The 17,038-nt window shown below is 36.0% G+C and overlaps 1 protein-coding gene and 1 long non-coding RNA gene across 7 annotated transcripts in view; both read left to right on the forward strand.

Annotated features, from left to right (window-relative positions):
- LOC132156748 (fibroblast growth factor receptor 2) overlaps window positions 1-10,747 on the forward strand; it is a 47,471-nt gene extending 36,724 nt beyond the window's left edge. For all 6 annotated transcript variants that reach the window (XM_059565749.1, XM_059565748.1, XM_059565747.1 and 3 more), the window contains 4 exons: window positions 1,524-1,594; window positions 5,185-5,322; window positions 7,242-7,347; window positions 9,266-10,747. In XM_059565749.1, coding sequence (XP_059421732.1) covers window positions 1,524-1,594; window positions 5,185-5,322; window positions 7,242-7,347; window positions 9,266-9,430 — 480 coding nt within the window. In that variant the 3' untranslated portion in view covers window positions 9,431-10,747. The remainder of the gene's footprint in view (window positions 1-1,523; window positions 1,595-5,184; window positions 5,323-7,241; window positions 7,348-9,265) is intronic.
- A 2,475-nt stretch (window positions 10,748-13,222) lies between these two features.
- On the forward strand, window positions 13,223-16,717 carry LOC132156469 (uncharacterized). The gene is made up of 2 exons (XR_009437430.1): window positions 13,223-13,381; window positions 16,112-16,717. It is a non-coding gene; the product is annotated as an uncharacterized LOC132156469 (long non-coding RNA).
- The last annotated feature ends 321 nt before the right edge of the window (window positions 16,718-17,038 follow it).

A 17,038-nucleotide genomic window follows, 5' to 3' on the forward strand; every position in this document is an offset into this window, starting at 1 on the left:
GAAAGACTTTAAATGAAATGAAATGCGTCTACTAAATGTTAAGTCTGTCAGGGTTAAGTGGCTATGATTCAGATCTCATTGGGTCTTGAAGTGCCCTTTATACAGACATATTCACGGTCGACTCCTTTCAGCCTCCTGCCATCTCTTTCTTTGTTCTCTTACCTTTTCTCTCTTTCATTTCTCTTTTTTTCCCTCTGTTTATCTGCCACAACCCCCCCCCAACCCTCTTGCCAGTCTTGGCATGATTTGCTGATTCCCAGGCAGTCGGTGTGTAAAGTGATTTCAGCTCTTTGCTTATTTGGGCCTGCCCTCTTCTCTTATTCCAAAGCTTGTTGTTCAAGCTCATGAGAAAGAAATGTTAGTGACAAACCTAAACACATTAGCATAGCTGTAACTCGCATTCCCACCATTATACCAGTCTCTAGCCTGTCTCTGATGCTTGTTTAGGCTGTAATTCACTCATCTGAGAGTTTAGGTCATCAGACGTGGCAGAGAAAGAGTGTGTGAATATTGATAGCATCGTTATCATCATTATGTTTGGGTCAATGTTCATGAAAGATCAACATGAAATCAAAATGTACCTATTTACTTAATAAAATTCCTAGTGTTATTGTGCATGATTTTAGTTGTGTGTTTATGGTTGTTAGATGGCATGCATGGTTGATCGGTTGGATTCAAAACTAGCCCTATTTAATTATTAAACATTTGTATTCTTATTGTGCGTAATTCTAGTTGGTTGTTAGTTGGGTCGAAATCAAAATTTATCAAACTTTATTTCTTAATAAACATTCTTAGTCTTATTGTGCATGAGTCTAGTTGGATATTTATGGAGGTTAATTGGCTTATATGGTAGATCAGTTGGATTTCCAACTGGTGAACCATGTTTCAAACTATCTGACCTTCTAGGTTATGCTTATTAGAGTTAGCTGGACCAGTAGAAAACCAACAACCTTGTTTAAAAACCCAGCTTGACAGTCTTTAACTGGTAGAACTTGGATTTTACAACAGGGATGTAAATGTAAGCATCAACTTTTCCATACGTTAATCATCAGTGCGGCTTTAGTCCTGATTTATTTCTCCATTCTTATCAAGGTCACATAGATCTGGCCATGAATATTTTAAACATAGTTCAGCATTATTAAAACAACGAGCAAAGCCCAGATTGAGAGATACTGATGACTGATTAATGGCTGGGGTTAGATTCAATTACACTAGTTCAACCCCATCTAAATAAAACACTGTGAGCCAGGAGATTGTGAACTCAGGGCTCTCCTCCAAATGTCATTGACTCTTGTATCTTCTCCACTAGCTCCAATGTATAACCCCACAATGACTCCTGAGGGAAATTAGAGTTTGGCGAAACGTCCCAACAAGATTTAATTGGCAATCATTATTGGCTGCTTGGGGCTTAATGAAATTCCAGGCTAACAAGGGTCTGGTGCAGATGAAGATGTGAGTGTCACAGTGTCTGGATGTTGGTTGTGTTGCCTGTCTTTGACCTTTGCTCCTATTGATGTCTGTAGGGTCGTCTGCCGGTGAAATGGATGGCTCCAGAGGCACTGTTCGACCGAGTCTATACACACCAGAGCGATGTGTAAGTCAACCGTTTATGTCCTTCGTTGTTGTTTGATTAATTATTTTTTTCATTTTAAAGGGGACATGTCGTGAAAAACAAGATTGTATTGCTCTTTTGTTGATGTGTACAACTTGATATCCCACCCTAGTTCATGCACATTTACATGTATTCATTTATCAGATGTTTTTATCCAAAGCAACTTACAAATGAAGAATACACAAGCAATTCATCTGAATGATGCAAAAACACAGAATTGCTTGCAGTACAAAGTTTCAAACATCGTCCAGAATAGTATAAGTATTAAGAAATAGTGAAAGCATAGAAAAAGTAAACTTTTCTGCCACTAAATACATTTTCAAAAATAGTTGTGACTTTTTTTCCTCACAATTGTGAGTTTGCAGTTTGCAGTTGCAACGTTATATCATGTAATTCTGACGTTATAACTCGTAATTGAGTTTACGTCTCACAATCATGAAAAAAATTATAATTATATATATATAATATTATAATTCAGAAAAAAGTCAGAATTGCAAGTTTATATCACTATTCCGAGAAAACAAGTTGTGAGATGTAAACTCAATTACTTAATTGTGAGAAACAAGTCAGAATTTAAAAAGTCGTAGTTAATTTTTTTTTTTCTTTTTGTTTAGTGGAGGAAACAGGCTTCCATACAATGCAGTGAAAGAAAAGAAAAGAGATACATAAAAGAGAAGAGTTTTTGGCTGTTTCTTGTATATCGTCGGGGATTCAGGCTGTCCAGATAGGGTCATTATTCATTGGATCTAAGCAATAACAAATACGTTAAACCTGAATGCATATTAACACATCAGTGCAACTGTGTTGCCAATTATAACAGATCATTTGCATCTAGTGACGATGGCTTGTTATTTCTGCTCATTGGTTTTGGATTGCTCTGGTTGGTTCTGCACAAGTTGTTATGGATCCAAGTCTAAATTATATTGTTAAGGCTGTTTTTCTTTCTACAAATTTAAAAAGTTTCTCTGAAGTGGTTTGGAGAGTGCACTAAAACAGTTCTACTGTGATTGGAGTGGCTCTGTGTTTGTGTAAAACGAGTAGTTTGGGAAAGAATAGGAACTGCTGGCAGGTGAGTTCAGGGGTACAAGAATTGTTTCCCTTGTGAAAAAAAGGAGCAAGAATGATGGAAAGTTAAGGAAGTGTTTTTGTCTGACAGAAGAGAAAGAAGAAGGGTTGTTCGCGGCCAGCACTACACCGAAAAAGTGAGAGATTTCACGCTCGACTTGCGACCAGTGCCGTGTTACTAATCTGCCCAGCTTCAAAGTCCTTCAGACGGGCCAGACTCTCACCTCCCAGAGCCCCAACGGAAAGGCCCTCTATCTTCCCTTCACTCCAGCTCTTCTCTACCTCATTGTTTTTCTTAGACTTGAAAGTCTAAATAATTCTGTAATTTGTGCTTGCTTTCATCCTCTAGTGCATGCTTGTTCCCTTTCATTTTAAGTTCACATATTTATTTATTCATTTATTTATTTTTATCTCTTAAAGAGATGAAGCGGAAGTTATGCTTTGGGGCATGTTGGATTTTTCATGCGACCTCTGTGGGATGTTTTTTAGGTTTGGCTGCATGCACAGGCTGAAGTCATTTCTACATTCATTTGTTATTAATATTCTGATCTTTTGGTTTGCATCCATCAAGTTCCAAATTACTAATTTGTAAAGTATTTAATGGAAGTATTTAGTGGCATTGGAATGTACAAAAACAGATATTATCATAAAAGAATGTGATCATACTGTCCACCCCTGATTATATATGTTGTGTAATCTCTTGCAGCCCATTATCTTTTGTCATGTTTGCCTTCTCTTTGTGTGGTCTTTTGCTGTAAAATCAAATCAATAGCATAGAGACCCTTATTGATGGCAAACGCTTGAATGTTTTGTCTAATTATGCACCATCAGTCACTAAGGACCCGAGCTTTCTGATTGGCTCAGAGGCAGACATGATATATACATGACATCATATTAAATTAATACATAAATTATAATAAATATTGGCATGTTTTGACAAATAAGACCCCAGGGGAATGGGATGTAAGCTGCAGAGTTTGCAAAAATGGAAATATGGGTGCATGTGTGAATTTCCGGTTTGTTCAGGATGTTAAATTGATGGCTTTTATGGTTGAGGTTCATCCGGCCTCATGCAAGGTCAGCTAAATTAGATTAAAGAAAGGGCTTGGCCCTTTTAACCCTAGAAAATTTGGTTTTTGCCTTTATTGCCTAGTTAGCATTTAGAGTTCATTTCATGAAATTTGTCAAGATCATGTCTGGGTTTTATTTTTGAAAATGTATTTTATGCATTATGGAATTATTTCCCTGACCAACATTTTCTTTACGCAAAATCAAATTTCCATTTTTTTTCTCTTAATTTTCAAGTGAAATGAGTCATTCATTCATTGCTATTTAGCAAGTTAGGGTCTAGCATACAGCTGTATCATTTGCACACAAGCCATTTGTGGCCTATTGCATTGAAGCGCAAGGGTTCAAGAGGACATTGCAGTCAACCTCTTTGTTCTCTCAGTGTGAGTGATTGATCATGGGGAGGTTGGCCACGGTTACATGGGGTGACTGAATAGAGATGATGAATTTGGCAAACATGTCAGAGAAGATGCAGCGCTAGATAAAAACGAGAAGAAGACAAACAAACACATGCAGAGAAAAGCAGAGAGCCTTTTGCTCTCCACTGATTAACATTGCCATTTAAGAGAAGCAATTGAGATGTTAAAGAAATCTCACCTCTTTTCTTTTCTACTAACCTGTGTGTATAGTTGTAGAGATGTATTTCTCAAGCACATTGTGTAACGCATTGATTTCAAACCATTATAACCGCTGTGACTGTGAAATGCTTTTGCTAACTCAGCAGGATAAATAAAAGCGTATGCAGATGATAAGGGTTTCTGGCACTGCATGTCCCCTGGCCTATTTTTGGGAAGCTTTAAACACACATATGATGAGTCAAAGGTCAGAAACTCTCTGTGGAAACTCTTATCATTTGCGTATTTTATTTTCCCTCCTCGTCTTAGATGAAGCAACACGGAATTGGCATGTGTTGAAAAATCATTCCCCGCTACAATCTCCTGCCCTCTGGACATTAGTTTCCTGTGGGTCTCACTAATGTTTGTTTTGGCTGGACAATATGTGTCATTGTGGCGTTCCATAGAGGACAAAAGCCAGCTTTGAGTCCAGAGCCATTTGAGTCGTGTAAAAGTGGTCCCACAGTCCGGGACGCTGGCAGAAAGACCGCATTGAGACCTCAACAGCAACTGTGTTGTTAGTGCCAACAAATATCACTACTGTAAATGGATCAAATTGGGATTTTTGGAAAGGCTTTATTTCACAGAGTGTTCCTCATCCAAATTTTGGGGATAGTGAAGTAATGGTACCACAGAAGAGGCTGGAATTTATTGTTAAATAATCAAGAATAACTAAACAAAATGCTGATTGTCAAATGCCAATATACTCCCACTGTATTTGCAATCAAAACACTGATTGAATGTGTAATATGAACCACGAGAGAAGTGTTTGTTGTGTGTTTTTCTGGTAAAGTGATCTGATGAATGTGTGTCTGTCTCTTTCAGCTGGTCGTTCGGGGTTTTAATGTGGGAGATCTTCACGCTCGGTGGTTCTCCGTATCCTGGAATACCTGTCGAGGAGCTCTTTAAGCTACTAAAAGAGGGTCATCGCATGGACAAGCCTGCTAACTGCACCAACGAATTGTGAGTGTCGATGTTTTCTCAAAGGTTTCATGTTGCATTGTATGTAATAGGAATCTTTTATGGATCAATAAAATCTCTTTGCATTTGCCATAATTTAGTGCTTGTTAAAGGGGTAGTTCACCCAAAAATGAAAATGAGCCCATGGTTTACTCGCCCACAAGCCATCCCCGGTGTATATGACATTCTTCTTTCAGAAGAAACAATCAGAGTTATATTAAATAATGTCCAGGCTAATCCATGCTTTATAATGGGAGTGGATGGTAACCCAAAATTTGAAGTCCAAAAAATTTCACACATGCCTTATAAAAGAAGTCCACATGGCTCGGAGGGCTTAATTAAGGCCTTCTGAAGCAATGAAGCATTTGTGTAAGAAAAATCCATATTTACAACTTTATAAACCTTAATCTCTAGCTTCCGCTAACTGTCGTACGTTCATTCACATTGTCAAGCTAGCGCCCCATTTTTGCTTTATTGTTGCTTGCATTTAGTATGTCTTTGTACTTGTTCAGATGTTGCGCAAATCTTTTTTTCTTCAAATTTTTAAGGTCTTGTATTTATCTAGTCAGCGCACTAGTTAAGCTATCATACTGCTAATAATTTACTGACAAGTTTAAACTGGCATCATATTAACATTTTAGTTATCATATCTTTACTTGATTTCAGTGTGTCCATGTATTAGTATTACTTTTTTTACTGTCCTGCTAATAATTTTATTTCTACTATTTTTTATTTCTGGTTTGCAATGACCTTGTCAGTGGGCTAGTCAAACTAGTGTTCCACTAATCATTTACTTAGATTTTTTTTCTTTTGCCTTCAGCATTTCAATGAGCTAGAATTGCATTTACATTGTTAGTTCACTAGTTAATCCGGCGATTTATTAATAATAAATAACTTTAACTTTAATTTAATGTATCATTGAGTTAATCAAGCTGGCATTCAACACACCTTTTTCGTGATATATATTTTTCTTAAATATAGTGTGTCAGTAATTATGCTACTTTTAAATCTATTTTTTTCTGTCTTGCATTTACCTCGTCAGTGAGCTAGTAATTAGCATAATTTAATTAGCATCATGAGCTAGTTCAAAAAGCAATCATTTACTTTTGCTGCCTTTTTTTAAAGTTGTATTTAACGTGTCAGAGAGCTATTTAAGCTAGTGTCCAACTAATCTCTTTGTTTTCCTGCCATTTTATGTATTTTATTGAGTCTTTGTGTCGCTTAGTTAAGCTGATAAGAGTTTTAATCTTATTTTTCACTTGCATATACTATGTACAAGTTAAGCTAATTAAGCTAATTTTCTACTAGCTTTTTTGTTTTACATTTAGCTTAGCAATGCGTTAGTGACCTGCATGTATGTGTGTGCATGTACTAGTTAAGCTAATTTCTTACACTTAGCTGTTTCACTGCAAACATTTTTTGGCTTGCATTTAGTGTGAACTAGTTCAGCTAGCATCAATCTGTTTTTTTTTCTCTGTTTTACTCAGAAACACATCCCATTATGAAAGTAAAATAGTAAAATGCTGTTTATGTCAACGTTAAGCTAGTTTCCCAGCTCTATCAAGATACATTGCAATTTCTCAGAGCATCCAACAGATTAATTAAGTAATTTCACAGTGAAAGTTGTTAATCGGGCTCTCATGGCCTTTCGCAGAGCTCCTTCACATCCTAAATTGACAAAAAAGTACCTGTAAGCCAACGTGTTGGCGACCTAACAGACTTTCACGTTGACTTGCTGCCAAAATAAGACGTTTGCATTAGTTTTGAGATTGTACGTGAGCAACAAAATTACAGTTTCCCTTTCATGGAAACCTGCTATTTAGCGCACGTGTACTCGCCTGAGCATGTCTGTTCACACAAATGGTTGATTTCCAAAACAGAGCTTAGAAATAAATAAATGATGTCACGTTGTCTATTCCCAGGTACATGATGATGAAGGACTGCTGGCATGCGATCTCTTCCCACAGGCCCACATTCAAACAGTTGGTCGAGGACTTGGACCGGATTCTCACTTTGGCAACCAACGAGGTGAGGCGTGCACACATTTACACACATGCATAAACACACTCGAAACCACTCCTGCTTTCCCTATAGTTCTGGGATCCATCAAACCTGTGCCAACACTGGCTCCGGCTCGCAACATTTCGCTAGATCCGTGAAGATCCATGCTAACGTTGCTCAGTTGTCAGATGGATCCCTACTAGACGATTCTTTCCGTTCCCTAACTGCCATCCGTGATATCCGTGTGGCGGGCTGAGGGATGAAAATCTGTCAGAACTTGTCGAAGGGGGGGATTGAGCCGTGGAAGAGATGATGCCAAAAGCCCCACTCTCGTTCGCCGTTTTGAACTTTAGAAATGTAATAAAGTGCCTCTGCTTTCTTCCCCCCGTCTTAAACTGCTCACAGATGTGAAGGTCTTTAGTAATGTGAGCTGCCTTGTGTTGAGCAGCGAGAGTTCAATCCAACACTCATTTTCAGCAACCTAAAACCCCCCTCTTCCTCTTGTCAAATAGTTCAATACCAGCCACAAAGAGAAAATGGCTCCAATTTTGTCTGAGGAATGAACCAGGAAATTCATCGTTTAAAGTCATATATATTTATGTGCATTGGCTGTTTAGTTATGCATTTCAGAAATATATAGATGTCTTCAGGTGTGGTCTGTTCTGTTACTGATTCGCTGAAATTCAATAAGCAAATATTGGTGAGATTTGACATTCTGAAGGTGATTGTTCAGACGTGGGATCTCGCTCCGTGGTTTCCAGGATGGTTAAACTCGGATTGAGTGCACTTCATTTTTAAGGAAGCGGCTAGTAGATCAGTGTTATTGCTGGTGAGCCACAGCGGAAAGTATTATTTGAGTTATAAATAATTATTTTATTATATACGCTACCATTCAGACATTTGGGTTCAGTATTTTTTGTTTTTGAAAGAAAGACATTATTAGTTTTATTCAGCAAGGACACATTAAATTGATCAAAAGTGACAGTAAAGCCCTTTAAATGTCACAAAAGATTTCGGTTTCAAATAAATGCTGTTCTTTTGAACTCTCTATTCATCAAAGACTCTTGAAAACTAACCGGAGAATGGTGAGAACTAACTAAATGTTAAAAGTAATAATAATAAAATAAATAAATAAAATAAGGAAAACTTGAACTTATTCCAAGACAACAGCAGAAAGTATTGTTTAAAATAATCATTATAAAGAAATGTATTATTATTATTATAAACAATATATACTATATACATTATATACAATATAATAGTTCAAAAGTTGTTTTTTAAAGAATTAAATTAATTCCATGACAATAAAGCCAATTATAATGTTAAAAAAGATTTATATGTGTGTGTGTGTGTGTGTGTGTGTGTGTATATATATATATATATATATTAGTGCTGTCAAATGATTAATCACATCTGAAAAAAGGGTTTTTGTTTACATTATATATGTGCATATATATAAGTACACACACATACAGTATATATTTGGAAAATACTTACGTTTATACATTTATATATTCATATTCTTATTTTTATATTATATATAAAAAATGTTAAATATAATCATCACATATTTTGTCTTAAATATATACATGCGTTTGTATTATTTATACATAAGGAAAATACACAGTAAACATACTTATATAATGTAAACAAAACTTGTATTTTTCAAGCGTTGCATTTTTTAAAAATTTCAGCATTTATTTATTTTTTACTAAAACAATTAAATAAACTAAAAAAAAAAAAACTACTTACATATTAAAAGAAAATTAATAAAAGTGACACACAACCAAGTTAAAATTAAAAGAACATTTCTGGAAATAGGTTTTATTTCCATGTAATACGTTCTCTTTCAATTCACTAATAGAAATAGAAGTTTTCCCTAGTAAATGTGGCAGCTGTAGTTCTGGTCATGTTTATACTGACAGCTTCATCTTTGTGTCTATAGGAGTATCTGGACCTGTGCGCCCCAGTGGAGCAGTATTCTCCCAGCTTCCCCGACACACGCAGCTCCTGCTCCTCCGGAGACGACTCGGTCTTCTCCCACGAGCCCTTAGCAGACGAGCCCTGCCTTCCCAAGTACCAGCACATTAACGGAGGCATAAAAACATGAGCCTCTTCAACCTTCTCCAGACCCACCATATCCAAGCTACGTTTGCAGTTCTCAACAAGACTGAGAGACTTTTACCCACAATTCCCTTGTCCCGATCCAGAACCGTATGCTGCCTCTAGACTCCTTGCAAAGCTCCCGCTGGACTTTCGGAGCGTGCCAAAGGAGGCTGAGACGCCAGCAGTGCTGCTTTTCCGGAAAGAAACTGAAGTGTGTGAAGCGCTGGTGCCTTTTTTTGTGGAAACGCACACTTGCGCACACAAAAACATGTGACCAAGCTCTTAAAAAGAGGATGAGGACTGAAGAAAAGTGACTGCTTTTAATGACCCACCTCTTGCTTTTTTTGTTTATTTTGATGATTCTTTTCCATTTGTGTTGGAATTCTATTACATTCTTGCCATCATTCCATTGCTTGGCATTCCAGGATTCTGTGTTCCCAAGAGAAATGAATGATGAAGCACATGGACCAAACTCTTAAGAGACAAAAAGGAGAAAATAGGATATGAGTACAATAAGGAAACACACAACTAACAGAAGAAGAAGTAGAAGAAAACATAACACTGCCTCCAGTTGATTTTTTTGTATTTTTAATTTTTAAAATGCTCCGTTTTTACCATGATAACACAGTTATCATACAAAAATCCAGAACAGTTATCCTTAATGGTTAAAAAAATAAATAATACATGGTATATAGTGTTGGGTATATTTGTAAATATATTCAAAAATGTAAAAATATATATTATATATTTACAATGAATTATTTTTTGTATGGACTTCCGAACAATTCCTCCCTTTTCCTGCAGAGTGAGAAATAGATGTAGACACATCTAGATGTTTCTATTACATTCCCAGACTTACATTCACACATATATAGCAGGACTCGACATTAAAAAAACACCATGAAATTGTTTGACAAGTTCAGTTTTCTTTTTTGTCTCTTTTCTTTGTCATCTTTTGGGAATGTATAAGCGCTTAGATGACCTCAAAACTAACAAACATGGACTAAAAGCCACAAAACTCTCAGTTTTCATGCATATATTCCAGGCACATTGAGCCGTGGTGCTGGTTCGAATCCTGGCACACAAAATCTTTTGGAAAAGTTTAATGTCGGGTCCTGCGCAACTCTCACTAGCTGACACAGTCACGTATTGGCTTTCAGGGAAAGAGATAGCGTGTTAATTTATTGACTTGTGATAAAAAATAATCAAATGGATAAAAAGGATCAAAATATTAAAGAGATAATAATATTAATGATGACCGTAGAAACAATAATGATTCATAATGTTTATTTTGTAATTTAAAATGACATTGCAGTGGTACCAGAATTATTTGTAGCTGGTATCAAAAGATTTGCATTTCTTACGTCTTTTTTATATATATATATATATACAAATGTGAATGGTAAGTTAAAATGCAAAAATAACATACATTTTTTATAGTCAGCTAATCCCTTTTCTCTAGTACAGGATCTCGTTTTTATCCAGCTGTTTTTCTCACACTGAAGTTTGCATTTGAATTTGATGAAATACTGGAAAAAAGGTTGCAGTATATTTTGCGCAGTTTTACCCACATCAACTCGAAAGTATTACGAATCGCTCAAGTGTTTCATTTTCTTCCAGACAAATGAGCTGAGGTTGTTCTCAACAAGTGTTCCTGACAGATTTGTAAAATTAAAGATGAAAAAATGATTTGTGTGTGCTTTGTTTTTATATTTTGTTTCGCTTTTCCAAGTAAATCCCTTTCTGGTGTCTATATTCAAGCAGAATTTATATAGTGCGTTTTTTACAGTACACAGTTTCAAAGCAGCTTTGCAGAAAATCATGTTAATGTTCATAGTATCTTAATATTGTCATGCATCATAGTCGCATTTAGCAGATAATACAGTTTATATTTTGCAATGATACAAGCAATCAAGCAGTTGAGATTTGCTATATAGTATCTCTTCCCTTGTATATATGCAGATAAAGTTGTACATATTTAAATGTTACTACATATGATAGGCTGGGTGATAATAGTTATGTTTTGCGAAAAAAAAAAATCAGGAGTGTTTAATACAGTATGAAAATTGCAAGCCTGTAAACGCATCTTTATTGTAGTTTTAGTCTTTACGTAAAAAAGTAGAATCTGATCAATTCATATCGAGACCTAGGACATTGTTTTCAAGCTTCTGTATTTTGTTTATGCATATGTGAGTTTTGAGACCATGTTGAGATCTTAAGGCACTGGAGGAGACACGTGAAATTACTGGGGTGTTTTTCTCACTAGAAACTTCTAAGAAGCATCTATTTGATCTCCATTTGATTTCAATTTGAGATACTAAAGAAATTATCAAAAAACAGTTGAAAGCTCAATGGCGCCACTCAGGAAAGCAAAATCTTCTCCTCATCTGAAAAAATGACAAAAACTATGGTGACTGAAACCTGTCATGCCTTTCACTGACCTCGTTACTACTCTCCACCGTCCTGTATGATCCTCCAAATGAGAGTCTGCGATGAGCATCTGCCACATAAAGTTCTTCAGCTCAGAGCCGTTGAAATACGTGAGGAGGCCCATCAGAGTGCAGACTGCCATCTCAATCTGGTTCTCGTAGCCTCCATCTGTCAAAGGCTGTTTGCACAAGGTCCAGTCCTCTGGAATGTCAACATGAGTCGGGTGTGAGACAGACCCGCGCTCACAGATAACACACGGGCGACACTGGGAGAGAGTTAATCAGTAACATAAACCACATCCAGTGCTACAGACGCTTTCATAGCTTTGCCCTCTCATTTAGAAGAGTCAAGAGGAATTTCTAGAGGTCATTTTTAGAGCGTGATGTTTTAACATTCAACTCACACAACCTAAATTGGTGCATCATTCATGCATTAATGAATTGTGAGATTTTGTGCTGTTTTGCTTCCATAACTTTCAAGACTAGTGGAAAGAAAGCATCCAAAATATGTATTAAAGTGTTAATTTTAGTGCACTTTAAGTCTGTATATTTCAGTTACATGCATAACTTTACAAGTTATTTCCCATTAACCGAGCCAGAAATCTCTACTTCAGTAGCGCTAGCTAACATTTCTGTTGTGGAATTGTCTGCAAGTTAGCACATATTTAATATGATATAGAAAATGCAACATTTGCATATTTAAACATAACATTTCAGAAAACTTGTGAAACAGTTGCTTTTTATTAAACGTATTAAACATTCAATTTGGTGAATTCTTAATACTATAGCGGTCGCCTTGATTTTGCCAAATACGACATGTTCCTGGATCAACATCTTTTGTTGATCCTGGATCAACATTATTGTCCAAAAATATAGCTTAATCCCTACACCTAAACCTAACCCTACCCATAATTTATTCCTAAAATCAGTGGGAAATGATAGCTGATTAACAAGAGTGTAGAAGAACCTAACCCTGATTGTAAGCCTAAAACTGATATTTCCTTAAAAGTTCTATCTCAATTCTGATTGGTTGATTGGATTGTTGTTCCAGGATCAACAAGGATGTTCCGAGACTTCCGGTTCATTAAAGAGAAGAATAACAATATGTGGTAAATGGTAAAATTGTTTGCACTACAAACGAGTGAATTCATAATAATTAACCATAAATAATATGGTAAGACACACCAATTTTAGACCAATGGAATTTAGAAATAAACAAGTCCGATCTTACAGGAAGTAAGATGTGAATATTGCAGCCAGAGAAACATTCAGCCAATAGTGTGAGTTTGGGGGCGGGACTATCAGTTTCCTGACCAATGATGGAAGTGCTCAGTAAGTGTGTTTGAAACATAGACTGTAAAGCAAAGATTGTATCAGCAGTTCTGTTTGGTGTGACAAAGATTGTACACTTTTCAAGCCAGTAGCTGAAGTGTCTTGTTGCAGTTGCTCAAAAGTTGCACCCTGTTAATAGTTTCTTCAGTGCAGAGATCATCTACACAAGAAAAATGTGAAAGATTGAGGTTGAGGTAGGTACATGCAAATCCCCAGATTCACCTCAACATTTTATTAAAACTGATCAAGTACAATAATATAGCTTGGGTATCTCCACGGGGCTTAAGTTGTCAATAGAGTCTCCGAAGCTTAAGAGGGTTAGCAGATGTGCAGCTACTGTCATAAAGTCAGCCAATAAAAACAGCAATAAAAAAGCGCAGCCTCATAAATGAGGTTTAATTGAAAATGAGCAGATGAGCAGTTCAGTTTCCTCATATCCTGAGGTGGAACGTGATGCTTTGAACACTAATAATCCAGAATTGTGCATCAACACGAAGAAATGTATCGCCTCTGATTCCAGTGAATTATTCTGGTTCTTGAGCAATTCTCTTAGAAATTGTTTTATACTTAACTATTTTCTTTGACATAAGAGATAGTGTAGAAATGTGTGTGTGTGTGTCTACTTATCATTTAATTAAAGTGCCATTTTTATTGTAAAACAACATGAAATGCATCATTTCTGGAAATTAATTTTTAGCTAATTTTAGACATTAAGTTATGAAGTCAAAAGTTATGAATTCACTCGTTTCATACTTTTTTAACAGATTCATTCAAATTCATTAAGAGTCTTTCGCGTGTGAATGCAGAGTCAAACCCAGCAAAAATATATTATGAGAACAACATTATTTCTTAATTTTCTGAATATGTGAAAAGGTCCAGATTTTAAAAGATTGTTTTAAAATTTATCAGATTCTATTTAATATATTTTTTCGAACATTATGGGAACAAAACTTTGAAATGTTTGCTAAATGGTCTGAAACCAGTAGTAACAAATCGCTTTGCATAAGTTCTAATTTAAAACTGGTACTTGATTCTTAACGTTGCTGCTTTTTATAATGTTTAGAGTGATATTTACTGGCTGCAAGGTGGCTTCAGTGTTAGCATGACTTGATTAGTCTGTAGCTGGCGGATCAGAGACAGCTGCTCATTTGAGTTGGCAGAGGAGCCATAGAATCCCAAGCACATACATAAGGTAGATCCAACACCATACAAGAGAAGAAGGATGACCTCCTTGCTCACGTTCCCTGAGATTTTTCCCTCAGCTAATTCTCAATATCTAAAGTCATTTACCTGGACACAGTGTCTATTGTGTGGATAATTAGCTTGCCGGCTGCAGGTTGAAGAAGCTGTCCTTCCAAAAGCTCAGGAATGTCTGTGCTTGTCTTGGGGTTAGAATGTAATTAAATCAGTTTTCTTCCTGGCCGTGACTCAATGCTGACTACCTGTGAGGACAAGAACTTCTCCCATCTTGTCCTGGCAAGAAACGCTAATTCCAGTTTCCAACTATCGTCACCCCCTAGCTTTCTATACCTCTTTCTGTTGCTTGTTATTATTCAAGTGCCCTTGGCCAAAACAGAGTATAGCCGACAACAACAACAAAAAAGGTTCACAGTAGTTTGTTCTTTAATTGGGAAGTTTAAAAAGTTCTCTTAAAGGGCATTTAAGGAATAGTTTATGAAAAAATAAATATATAAATTAAAATAAAAGATAAATAAATAAAAAAAAAAAAAAAAAAAGTAATATTTACACGTGAATTGTAATAGGCTAAACAACGTTTCATGCAAAAAATAAAAAATTAAATAAAAATGTTTAAACCTAGGGAAACAAAGTCTATTGTTTCGTCTGCTTCAAATAATTGTTGTTATTGTTGACAAAAATTTAATTTGTTAAAACTTTTTATTTAAAGCTGAAATTAAATTAAATGATTAAAAATTATTGATTTTTAATTATTAGGTTTATTATGAAAATTATTAGATACAACAAAACAAAAACAAACAAACAAACAACAACAACAAAACGTAAAACACTTTATACTATATACTCGTCCATTCTCATACGACTACATCCTCTCTTGATCTTGGTGACAAACTGAAATAAAATTAGTTAAAGAACTAAAATTACTAAAGCTAAAACTGAAATAAAAATAAATGTTATATATAATAAAATAAAATAAAATAAAATAATTGAAATAAAATAAAAAATAACAAAAATTAAAATAAAAGCTAATTCTATATATATATATATATATATATAAATACTGTAATACACAGTGTGTGTGTGTGTGTGTATTTTTTAGGGTAAACCAAAAAATATATAATTTAAATAGTTTAAGAAAATGTATGTGTGTTACTTAAATTAAAACTTGATTGATGTGGTCACTGAAATTTAGCTTTGTATAGAAAAGAGATGCATTAAGATGCATTTTTATTTTATTTTGTGTTCCACAGGAAAAAAAAAACGACACGTTTGGAATGACAAAAGGGTAAATAATATAAATAATGACTGAATTTTCATTATTTTTCTTTAAGGACTTAAACTGATCTAAAAAGATACGCCTTGAACACAGCCATCCTCATCCATCAGTCCAGTAGCCCCTCAGTGCAGAACACAAGATCCAGGGGGCGTGGTTGGATCCACATCTAGGGGGTGAAGACGGGTAGGTTTAGGGATCAGGGGGTGGAGGCGGGTAGGTTTAGGGATCAGGGGGTGGAGACGGGTAGGTTTAGGGATCAGGGGCTGGAGACGGGTAGGTTTAGGGATCAGGGGGTGGAGACGGGATGGTTTAGGTATATGTAAGGTGGGAGGAGTTGGATCTGGATCCAACCATGCCCTATGGATCTTGTGTTCTGCAGTGAGGACCATTTCAGTCAGTGCAGGATGAAAGTTGTAATGGAAATCATGATAAATCCCATTTTTCCCCCAAGCTCATGGAGATGACTAGACCAAAGGGAAGGGGGGAAAAAAGTGAGTCTGAAGGAGAGCGAGTTCTGAAAAGGTGCTTTGTCCTGGGCTCCAGGTTGACAGAGGCGCGGGCCATCAGCAGTTGTGGTTCTAGGCGGACGTCCAGGCCCTCTCTGGCACCGTCTGCAGAGCACACAGCTGGGCTCAACATCTCAACCCAGCCCAACTCCAACTGCAACCAACCACAAATGATGGAAAAACAAACCAGAGCCCTGTGCTGCAGACTCAGCCCCCCTGTGCAAAACAAGTATACTTAGCATACTTTATTACAAAACTAATATACTTTACATTAAAATAAGTGCAAACTGAGTGTAATGTTTTCAGACACTTCTTTGCATGTTAATTGCAATTAAATTAATATGTATTATAGTTTAAGTGTATTTTAAATGCAATTAGTTGACCTCAATAGTACTTTTCTGACACATGTAAGTAGTTCCTATTAATCTATTCATCTTTATATGTAATTACCTTAATTACTTCTGTTGTCTTTGAAATATAGTTGAAGTGCACTGCCGAATGTACTGATAAACATTCATGCTAAACTAAAATACATTTTACTGAAACCTGTATGTCCTGTATTTAAACATATTATTCATTTAGCAATTTAGTAAATTAAAGTGTATAAACAATAAACATAATAATTTACTGAATAACTACACACACACACACACACACACACACACTGTCACGGCTTACGCTGCTGGAAGGAACACGGAGACGAGGGATAAACGAAACAAGGATTTATTAAATCAAACATAGGCAAGGTAAGTAGAAAATAACAGGTGGCAAGTAACAGGTAACAAGTGGACAAGTGGACAAGTAGACAAGTAGACAAGTAGACAAGTAGACGAGTTGACGAGTTGACCCGACAAAACAGAACTGAAAGGACA

The sequence above is a fragment of the Carassius carassius genome, chromosome 14, assembly GCF_963082965.1.
Source record: "Carassius carassius chromosome 14, fCarCar2.1, whole genome shotgun sequence".
Classification (NCBI taxonomy): domain Eukaryota; kingdom Metazoa; phylum Chordata; class Actinopteri; order Cypriniformes; family Cyprinidae; genus Carassius; species Carassius carassius.